Raw genomic sequence first — 12,208 nt, forward strand, 5'->3', positions numbered from 1 at the left:
ATTTTGCAGCCTTTAGGATGCAAGTATGTAGCAATTAGAATTTTAAGAAGGGGGAGATCATACTGTTTCTTAACTATTTGACCATATAAGCTTTTCCCCCATAGTATCCAGCAGAATTAGTACTGTATGAAATGCACTTTGAATAATATCACAGTATATGCCATATTTAAAAAATCATATTCATATTTCATGATATTCACATATTATATTCAAGAAATAGGGGATAAATTAAAAATCATATTCATATTTCACGATATTCACATATTATATTCAAGAAATAGGGGATAAATTAAAGTCTTGAGAAGCATCATTCCCTACTGAAAAAATCCAAAACACCTCTCATACCCAATTTTTTCCTTTGCAGATCCTCCTGAAACCCTCAAGTTGGAAACCACTAGAGACATAAGAACAATTTAACCAAGAAAGCACTTACTTCTCCACAAAGCTCTCATATCTTGTTCAGCCTTTCAAAAAAATAAAAACAAAAAACTACTGAGCATCTACTATTTGCCAACAATTAAAAAGGTATAGCTCCTGACCTCAAGAAGGTAAAAAAGACAAGTAAATAGGTAAGAACAATGTAGTGTGATTAGGTGTCACAGAATGCTATAAGAGGGAGGAAAAAAGACTATCCAGTTTTGAGGAGTCAGGGAAAGCGTCTCTGGGGAAGTGAAATTTAAGTCAAGACCTAAGGAAGGATTACCAGAGCAAAGGGAATGAAAGAACAACATACTAAGCAGAGCAGAAAAACATATACAAAGGCCCTTTTAGCTATACACTCATGGTGGAACATGCACTAGTTAAAGGTGGTGAGGTGGGGGGTGGGGGGAAATTAGTATTAAGAGATAAAGCTGAAGAGGTATGGAGGATCTCTGTAATAATTCCATACTTCATTCTGAAATCAATGAAAAAATTACTGAAGGATTTGAAGCTAGGGATTGAGATTATCAGATTTACACATTATAAAGAACACTCTGGCAGCCGTGTAGCAAATATTAAAGTTCCTAATAATCTCAGTCACATATTCTTTCATCTTTTATGCTTGCGAACCCAAATTAACAAAAGTAGACAATGTTTCAACAAATGGTGTTGGGATAACTGGATATCCACATGCCAAAGAATGAAATTGCAGCCCTACCTCACACCATTCATAAAAATTAACTCAAAATCAGTCAAAGACCTAAATATAAGAGCTAAAATTATGCAACTCTTAAAACAGGAATAAATCTTAGATTTATAGAATAAATAAATCTTTTCTTAGATATGATACGAAAAGCATTAGTGACAAAAGAAAAAAGATAAATTAGATTTCACAAAAATTAAAAACTTTTGCATTGCAACTATTCCTCTCATCAAGAAAATGAAGACAATGGGAGAAATATTTGCGAAGTATATATCTGTTAAGGGCCTTGTACCCAGAATATATAATGAATGAACTATTATAACTCAACAATAAAATGACAAATAACCAAACTAAATGGGCAAAGGATTTGAATAGACATTTTCCCAAAGAACATAAACAAATGGCCAAAAAATACATGGAAAAATACTCAATATCATTAGTCATTAGAAAGTTGCAAATCAAAACCAGAGTGAGAACCACTTCATAATCACTAGAATGTTTACAATTAAAAGAAACAATAACTAGTGTTGGCAAGGATGTTGAGATACTGAAACCTTCATACATTACTCACGAGAAAGTAAAAGCTCTGGAAAACAGTTTACCAATTCTTCAAAAAGTTAAACATAGTTACCATATAACCCAGTAATTCCACCCTTAGGTATATATACCCAAGAGAAATGAAAACTTACACCCACATAAAAACTTATACATGAATGTTCATAGCAACATTATTCATAAAAGCCAAAAAACAGAAGTAACCAAAATGTCTATCAGTTAAAATAAGGATAAAATGTGGCATAACCATGTAAACATTATCAACAATAAAAAGGAATAAAGCTCTGATACATGCTATATAACATGAATGAATCTTGTAAAATTATGCTAAGTAAAGGAAGTCAGTTACTGAAGACCACATACTATTTGATTCCATGTATATAAAATACTCAGAAAAGGCAAATCCAAAGAGACAGAAAGTAGATTTGTAGCTGCTTAGAGCTGGCGGGGATGCTGGGGGCTGGGGATCAACACTAATGGTTATGGAGCTTCTTTTAGGGGATGAAAATGTTCTATAATTAGATCATGATAGTTGCACAATCCTGTGAATTTACTAAAAAACATTGTATGCTTTGAGAATTATACCTTAGTAAGTTTTTTAAGCAGGCAAATGCTGAAAGCAGGTGTGTATACAAAAATTATGGTAATAAACAGAAGATGCAGAAATGAAAAATTACTTGATCATTCTAATAAATCCATAAATCTAAAATCTAAAAATGAAAATATCTTACAACTATGAAGCTAAGAAGCCAGCCATCCTCTTGTCAACAAAATTATTGGCTGTCAGTTTTCAATTAATTCGTCACGTACTGCATTTTGATGATGTGAGTACAACAATCAGAAAGTAGTAAGGTAGAACCTACTAGATAGGTATCTGAAATCTAGAATCAGCATTTACAAGATGGATTTACGTTCTAGATTCATATATGACAACTCATGCACAGTTAGTTAAATTCATAAAACAACTTTCTTATCAGGTACTATCACCATCAAAACTAGGAAAATATGAAACACATATTTGGGTTTGCTACTTTCTCATTATTGAAAATTCTAAAAAGTCCCTTTCTAGCCTTTTATTTTTTTATTCAGTAAATTATTCAAGAGGTGACTTAGAAGCATTTTTAAAAGTGGACTCATTGGGCACAGATGATAAATGGTGTTACTATTTTTCCTAGTATACCGAATAAAGATTTTGATGGAGACTATTTCTTGCCTCTGGATATTTTTGACTCATGTTTGTATCTTGTCTCCTCTGACAACTCTGTGATTTTTGCCTTTCCCAAATCGAGGCATAAAAAAACTAAGATGTCTTTTTTGCCTAAAGTCTCTGGGTATCCTTGACTTCATGAAAAAAATAATAGAAAAAATTAATTTGTTTGGCATTCTCCAAATTTTAATTAATTCTAAATTATTCTAAAAACGCTTCTTAAAAATCAAACTTCAAGAAAAAAAAAACTTGACAAATGAAGAGCTTATTCTTCCTGGGTTAAAATTTGTTAATAAAAATGTTTCAACGTCTTTGTCCCTTTAAGCTGCTATAAGAAAATACCACAGGCTGAGTAGCTTATAATTAACAGAACTTTGTTTCTTACAGTTGTGGAGGCTGAAAGTCCAAGATCAAGGTGCCAATGTGGTTAGCGAGGGCCCCTTCCAGGTCAGAGGTCTCCACGTATCCTCACATGGTGGAAAGGACCTTTGGGAGGAAACTGGTCTCCTCAGGAGTTTAAAGGAATAGCTATTAAATCTTTCACAGTGGAATTTGACTCTGAATCTGTCAGATTCTAATGAAAAAGATTTAGTAGCTATTCCTTTAAACTCCTGAGACCAATTTCCTCCCAAAGTTCCCTTCTAAAATTTGAATTTTCCTCATACCATTAGAACTGATCTCCATTCTTACAAAAATTGGAACTTTAAGTCAACAAAATACTTCTGCTATAATCATTACAGCACTGTCAGGAGAACCAAGCTCACCAGGGGAGAGAACAGATGCTGGAGCTATTCTCACTGCACTGGTCATTTTCTCCAAGATTTTCCAGACTTCTATGCAGGAATTAAACTCTCCTCAGAATGTGCCCACCTCCGGGCTCACTCCTGTTATGATAAAATATATTCATATTCCTGATATTAATCTGTAATTCATCAGGGATTATTTTATCAACACCAGGCTTTTCCCCACTTCCTAAACCCAAACCTGTCTTGTCTACATGGAATAATTAAGAAGTTTCCAATATTTAAAGCCCTTTTCTCTCTAGTATAGTGTGTTTCCTTGAGAAGTATAACAAGAGACTTCCAAAATGAAGCAGGTGTTGGTTACTCAAGAGAGCACTCAGAAGTGATGACTGACTCTCTTTATGCATACTGTGCAAGACTACTACTCAACCAGCAAGAGTAATACAATTAGAAAAGTGGTCGAAATTTTGCCTCATCCTCCGTTGTGCAAAGTGGTTCAAATTTTGACTCACCTTCTGCTATGGAAGTCCAACAAACAAATTTAATTAAATACACTACCCAGGATAGTCATGGACAATCACAGTCACAGTCTTTCATAGCCTCTTGGCAAGCCAAGCAGCAGTTTGTATTTAGTTAATACTTCCTGTTGTATTTCTATAAAGACCACTGGACAGGTAAGACCCTGTGGTTTTTGGTCAATGGGCACCACCAGTGTAGGTCAAAGGGTTCCCTTTTGAAGGAGATACAAAGGCTTTATCCTCATAGATAAAAGTAATGAATCCTATATTCTATACACAAATATCTAACAACATTACCAATATTAAATAAAACCTTATCAGTATTATGGCAATTTAATTAAACAAATAAAAATGTATGAAATTTGCAGATATAAAGTGACAACCAACCCCTCAACTGAAAAACTTGTAATCTTAAGAAACACTAACTGAAAATAACTTTTCCATATGTAAAAATGTATCTTAGATATGTTTTCTCAAAAGTCCCCCAAATTTTCATATAGGTGATTTTCAAGTTAACTATTCTAGCAAACCACTGTAAATATAAATAAAAGATTATAAATGCAATGCATTTGGAATGCTATTGTGAATATGCTTTATTTTTAAGTAAAAAATGAATCATAGCCAAAACAAAATGTTTTGCCTCTGAATAGTTTAAGCTTAAGAGAAAAAAGTCATTAATGATGAACATACTTCCATTTTTCAATGTTTTTAATTTTTTATAAAGATTTTAATTAAGCTTCATAGTCACTAAGCAGTTTTTAAACCTAGGCTTCATGATCCTTTCAACTTCATGCTTTTAAATGGAGTCATTATCTTCAAAACACAACAAATTTCAGAATCCATTAAAAATTATTTTATTCAAATTATGTTTTCCAAAAAAGAGGGTTCTGTGCTAGCCGTCTTTGAAAGTTTTCATACCTACAAAAGAAAAAACATATTTACAAGAAATTTAATTAGAATCTTTCATAATCTGACAAATGACTCATCAAAAAGTAAACAACTTTACGTGTTATTTCTAAAAAGCTAAGACTAAAAATCTAGAAAGCTAAAAAGTTAATCTGGAAGTTTATTAGTTTATAAAAAGATAGTAAGCACAGTGATTTAACGGGTTGTATATGAAAGCACAAATCATAGTAATTTTTTAAACTGTTTATCGTCTGCAAATCTGAGAGCTAGAAGGGACCTAAGAAAAAAATTCTAACTCCTCCCTCATTTCATAGATGAAAGTAATTTTACTACATTATAACAAAGCTCAAACTTCATATATTCCAGTACCATCCATGCTATACATGCTACCATTTCTCCTTATGCATCCCCCCATCACTGGGATACTATAAGTGAAAAGAAGTATTTGTAAAACAGAAACATAGAAAAGCTGGGAAAATAGACTTATTAACCATTCATGTACACAGTGCAGTATAAACCACTCTGATGTTTTATATATGTTTACTTTAGATCAAGATTTTCTACTTATGAAAAGAAAAAGGTTTTCATTGCTATTTCAAGCCTCACATATGGTACTTATAATTTGAAACATAAAAATATTTACAGTCCTTAATTGTGGTTCCTGAAATAAAGGCAACTGTATTTTCCTGTCTTTATAAATCCAAAATGGCTACTATAAAACAGAATACTTCTGTTTTCTGGGATAGAAACTATTCCTAACCTGAACTCTAAAGCACATACTTTCTAATGGCATGCAAATGTTAATGTATGATGATGTGCACAGTAAAAGAACATGTTTAAAGGTCAAAGAAGAAATACATTCACAAGCAAAAAAGTGTCATGGTTATTAACAGCCTTAATATGAGAGCTACAAAATGCCCCATACCATTTCAGAACCACATTTGCTGGAATGAACATTTCAGATGGACTTGGTGTCATCTGGGCCTGAGAGACAGCAAATGATGAAGCAAAATTGTAGAAGTTGTCCAACATCTTTTGTGTGAACTAAAAGTTAATAATGAATAGATTAATGGATTATACTAAATACTCCATTTAGACCTTAAATTTTTAATTAAAAATGGTGCCACATTAACCTAGTTGAAGGACGGAGAATTCTAAGACAGTCTAATGCTGAACATTAAGAAAAGTCATAAAATGACATTATGACACAAAGTTGTAACAATCTGCCATTAGTACTTTCTTTATATCTCAAAGAATTTCTATGATTATCAAGTATTTTTAAGTTTTAACATACTTATTTTGGAAAAAAAGGAAAAAAATTTTTTTCCTTTAAAGTACCTTCTTTTATCTCCTACTCTGGAGATGCCCCTCTCCTCAAATACCACCCTCGTCAAATCAACCTGTTTTCTTATATGAAACAGTAACCATCTCTAAGGAGTTTTTTTCTTGCCAGAAAGATAAAAGCTTAAGTCTAATAAAAGAGCAACTGGTAGTTTGCCAACAATTATAAAGAAGAGAAACGTAGCACTAGTCCATTTCTGCTATTTCCTGGCCTGTTTGTTCTCAGTGACCCTTAAATGGGCAAATCTACTAACATCGTCCAAGTCTTCTCGGTAGAAGCTAGAAGTTAACTGATTCATACTTCTTGAGGATCAAATGGGTTTAAGTACCAAACCAAAAAGAAGTGAACTACTAAAGATAATACTATCTTTTATTCACTCAAAAATAATCTTCCCAACATCACTTTTTCAGAAACAGAAAACTAGCCATTAAGGCTCTTGCTGTCTCTCTTCTACATGAGAAGAAATACCTTATCAGGGTTTTTGTTTATTTAATAATATGAAGATAGCTTAATCTAAGAGACTACTGTTAAGGTACTTGAACCAACATCACAGTTCAGTAAGATCACCAACTAGAAGATCAGTGTCAGGAGAAAAAAACAGCAACCCTCTACATAAGCAACAAAAAATTTTAAATGTTACTTAAGAAGATCTAATTCATGATAGAAACAACATCTACAAGATACCTAGGGAAAATGCTAACACAAGCTGATGATAATACTTCTGTGGAAAATATTTAAGACAGTCTTGAGAGACAGGAAAGAAAACAAATGAAAGGACCTATATACCATGCTGAGTGGAAAGATACATGTTTACAGACAGAAGGACTTAATGTGGTAACAGCACATTAAACCTATAAATTCAATGTTATTTTCAACTAAATTCCAACAAGATTTTTCATGGCACTTGACAAGCTGATACTAAAAGTATTATGAAAAAATACCTAAGCCTATCTTGATGACTAGGAGGGGAGACTTGGCTTACCAGATATGAAGACTTTTACTGGCAAAGGAACAGGTAAACAAACTAATTGGAATAAAAGAGAAAGCCCAGAAACAAACCTAAGCATATGTGACACATGATATATAAAGATGTTAATACTCAAAAAAAAAAAAAACCAGACTAACTATTTAATTAATGGGGCTAGAACGAGTTTTGATAGGGGGAAAAATGAATTTAGATCCCTTCCCATCCCACACACAAACACAATTCAAAAAGTAAAATGTTAAATCCTTAAGAACTATGAGAGAACATAACATCTTCACATATCAGGGTAAGAAAGAACTTCTCAAATACAAAACCCCTACAAATCATAAAGGGAAAAGCTGATAAAACTTGTCTACATAAAAATATGTGTGTATGCAAAAGACATCATAAACAATATTAAAAGATAAGCAATATGCTAGAAGAAATTTACAACATATGTAACAAAGGATTATTATCCAGAACATATAAAGGCCTTTTCCCAAAAAGCTAAAATTAAGAAATGCCAAAAATCACACAATAGAAAATTGGGCAAAATATATATAAATAGTCCTATACCTAATTACCTTCCCCCCAAATTAATTAATTGATTAATTAATTAATTATTTTAAAAGTCCTATAAAAGAAAATACAAATGCAAGCCAAAAATGAGAAAAGATGCTCAACTTCACCAGCAGTCAAAAACAAACAAACAAACAAACAAACAAACCCCGAAAAAATAGCAATAGTCTACTTTCACCTATCAAGTCTGGCAAAAATTTAAGATCTGATAAATTAGTGAGAATGTATAAACATCTACCAATATGGATATGAAAAAACAAACTGTAGCTCATTCATACAATGACATAGTATAAGGCAGGTAAAACAAACGATCTATTCCATGTATCATATCAACACAGATAAATCTTTAATATTGAGTGAACAATAGGAAGTTATCAAAGTCTGTGCAATATATTACCATTTATATCCATTTTAAGACATATGAAAGAGTAAATCAACAAGAAGGAAAAATAAAGGAACCAGAAAAAAAGGAATTTAACACAGAAGAAAAGTAAAAGAAATTTCTGGAGTTATGGTAAAAGAGGACAATACTCTGACAACAGCTATGCAACAGACTCAGAGAATAATCAGTCCATAGTACAAAAGAGAAAGTTCCAAAGCGGAATGTTTCCAAATTTTAAATTGCTATATTTAAATATATTGAACAGGAATTTACACTTGGCAGAGTTTGGGCCTAAGTTATTAGAAATGAAAACACAGAAATCCATGCAAAGAAAAAAATGAGGAACTTTTTAACCAGGAAAAATGAAGTTATACAGGACAAGAAATTTAATGGTAGCACTACACATGGCTCAGTTTTGAAAAATATTTACCACATTATAATGTTGAAAACTCTGAACATTAATTTTATGAAAATCTATATTGGAAAGGTGGGGAGAAAAGATATCTGTGTATTTTGGTGAGCAGAAGATTAAGAGAGCTGTTAAGAGAGCTGTCATGGTACATATCAGTAAGTCAATGGAAAATACCTGTAACAGATAATAAACAAAGTTTAAGCAAGCTTCTTCTGACACATGGAAGTAAATACAAGAAGAAATTGTTAAAAAAGGCGGGGGGGGGAGTTGAAAGTGACTGCTGCTGAGGAGCAGAACAAGAGCAGAATATAAGCTCAGCATACTAATTGGGGAGGGAAAGGGGAAATTTTAATATTTAAACTCATTTAAAAAATCACTTTGAGCTATTTTATCACTATGAGAACAAACCTCTCATCAAAGCATTTATAAACTTTAAAATACTGATAGAGAAGGGAGACAAAATGAAAATATTCATGGAAGCCAATAATTTATGTCATATATGTTGACCTTCATTTTTACATGAATTCTACCACCAGGCTAATTTCTGAAGTAAAGAATGTGATTTTTTAATTATTTTAGAAAATAATGAAATGTGAATTGCATTACCTGAGTGAATGAGTCAACTGAGGATACAGCAGCATTACCTACAGGAGTCTGCTGAGCCAGACTGTCCAATAATTCCACTGAAATTCCAATCTGAGCAACAGATGGGGTTCGGACAATATTCATGGCTCCAAAAGGGTGTTGGCTTCCTTCTCCTGAAAGAAATTAACATGCACCACATATTTCAATTTTAACTTGTATCCATACAAATTCCTTTGTATAGATGTAAAGAACCTCTGATCTATTTGCACTAAAATGTTCCATTACATGAAAGTTTGTCTCTTCTCAGATAAATGTAAAAGGATACCAAGTTTGTATCATATTAACAAAGAATTAGGAAAACTAAAATTTTCCCCACCAGAAAAATAGCTGTTACTTTTCTAAAACTTCTTAAAATTACTGCAGCTAGAAATGGAAATTAAGAGAATAAGAGAAAAATAAGTAAATGAGCATGAATTACATAAGAGATTCTCAATGCTAAGTTTGAGGGAAGGATATTTTAAAAGACTTTTAGAATTAGTTTTAATATTTTCTGATTATTTCACTAAAGTGGATCTGTCAATCGCCTTATTACTGATGACTACACAGTGTATTTTACTAAATCTTATGGACCACCCCACTCAACACTCAATGATCTGTTATCAAACAGGCAGTAAAGAAATTTCCAGCTTATTCATGAAAAATATATAATAATTTTCCCCTTTGTATCATTTATAAGTAAAATATATAATACATCATAAATATATCAAATATACATCTGAGCCTCTAAGCACCAATTTAACATGGAAAATATAGGCCAATTTTATTAATCCACATTAGACATAATCAATAAAGTTAGTCTGATGAAGGAGAAAAATCATACAATGAACAGATCACTAGTTTATCTGCTGTTTTTATATGACTATAATATGTCTAAAGAAATATTGAAGAACAAAAATCTGGGACAACACACATTCCTAATAACTAGAACATTCATTGCAAGTATCAAAACTCTTCCTAAATTTTCAAGCATACGAATACAAACTTATAATTACATTTTTCTGTACTTTAAAAATACATACACATTTCAGTATTTTTAAAGTATTTGGTTTTTATTTCTACATATTTGTGAATTTTCCAGATTTACTTGTTATTTCTAGTTTCTATCAATGTAGTCAGAGAACAGCATGATTTCAGTCTTCTAAAAATACTAAGCATTTCTGTGGAGAAAGGGGAACCCTCCTACACTGCTGGTGGGAATGCAGTTTGGTGCAGCCACTGTGGAAAACCGTATGGAGATTCCTCAAAAGACTAGGAATAGACTTACCATATGACCAAATAATCCTGCTCCTGGGCATATATCCAGAAGGAACCCTACTTCAAAAAGACACCTGCACCCCAATGTTCATAGCAGCACTATTTACAATAGCCAAGATATGGAAACAGCTTAAATGTCCATTGACAAGATGACTGGATAAAGAAGATGTGGTATATTTATACAATGGAATACTATACAGCCATAAAAATGACAACATAATGCCATTTGCAGCAACATGGATGTCCCTGGAGAATGTCACTCTAAGTGAAGCAAGCCAGAAAGAGAAAGAAAAACACCATATGAGATCGCTCATTTGTGGAATCTAAAAAAAAAAAAGAAAGAAAAAAAAAAGAAAGAAAAGAAAAAGACAAAGGAACATAAATACAAAACAGAAACAGACTCATAGACACAGAATACAAACTTGTGGTTGCCAGGAGGGAGGGGGATGGGAAGGGACAGACTGGGAGTTCAAAATTTGTAGATACTGACAGGTATATATAGAATAGATAAACAAGATTATACTGTATAGCACAGGGAAATATATACAAGATCTTGTGGTAGCTCATGGTGAAAAAGAATGTGGCAATGAATATATGTATGTTCATGTATAACTGAAAAATTGTGCTCTACACTGGAAATTGAGACAACATTGTAAACTGACTATAACTCAATAAAGTAAAATTTAAAAAAAATACTAAGCCTTTTATTCCTTTGATAACTATATAAGTTTAAAAAGCTAAGAATCAATCTGTTCTTAGAAACAATAATTATTAAATATATGTAAACTAAAAAAATGTGTAGTATACTGTATATATGTATTTACATGCAATATAATGTGTATGTGCAGTCAAACTGTAATAAAAATATATGGAAAAAAATACTAAGCCTTGTTTTGTGGTCTAATATATGGCTATTCAAGAAAATGTTCCATCGGCACTTGAGAAGAACATACATGCTGTAGTTGAGTAGAATGCTCTATATGTTAGGTCTAGTTCATTTACAGTGTTGTTCAAATCTTCTATAACCTTGATAATAATCTGTCTAGCGTTCTATCCATACCGAGTAGGGTATTGAAGTTTCCAACTATTACTGCTGAATTATTTCTCCTTTCAATTCTGTCAATTTCTGCCTCATGTTCTGAGGCTCTGTTAGGTGCACACAAGTTTGGAATTGTTCCATCTTTTTGACAAATTGACCCTTTTTATTATACAATGTCCTTATATACCTCTCATAATAATTTTTGTTTTAAGACTATTTACTCTTACAGTCCCTCCAAGCTCCCTTTTGGTTTCTGTTTGCATATTTATTTTTCTTCCTTTACTTTCAACCAATTTATAAATCTTTGACTCAATAGCTGAATCATATTTTTTATCCATTCTGCAAATCTCTGCCTTTTAGTTGAAGATCTCAATTTTGTGTTAAATAGACACTTGTCAGTGTACTAATTCCCCCCCCTTTTTTTTCACTATATATATAATTTTTGCTATATTCTTTAAATGGTTGCACTGGGGATTACAATTAACATCTTAATTTATAACTACCTAGTCTGGATTAATACATATTTAATTTCAACAATA

The 12,208-nt window shown here is 32.1% G+C and overlaps 1 protein-coding gene across 2 annotated transcripts in view; it reads right to left on the minus strand.

Annotated features, from left to right (window-relative positions):
* Nucleotides 1-4,984: 4,984 nt before the first annotated feature.
* HIKESHI (heat shock protein nuclear import factor hikeshi) overlaps nt 4,985-12,208 on the minus strand; it is a 28,449-nt gene continuing 21,225 nt past the window's right edge. For both annotated transcript variants that reach the window (XM_006197455.3, XM_072969048.1), the window contains exons 3-5: nt 9,338-9,489; nt 5,978-6,096; nt 4,985-5,064 (exon numbers count right to left, since the gene is read on the minus strand). In XM_006197455.3, coding sequence (XP_006197517.1) covers nt 5,010-5,064; nt 5,978-6,096; nt 9,338-9,489 — 326 coding nt within the window. In that variant the 3' untranslated portion in view covers nt 4,985-5,009. The remainder of the gene's footprint in view (nt 5,065-5,977; nt 6,097-9,337; nt 9,490-12,208) is intronic.

The sequence above is a fragment of the Vicugna pacos genome, chromosome 10 (assembly GCF_048564905.1).
Source record: "Vicugna pacos chromosome 10, VicPac4, whole genome shotgun sequence".
NCBI lineage: Eukaryota > Metazoa > Chordata > Mammalia > Artiodactyla > Camelidae > Vicugna > Vicugna pacos.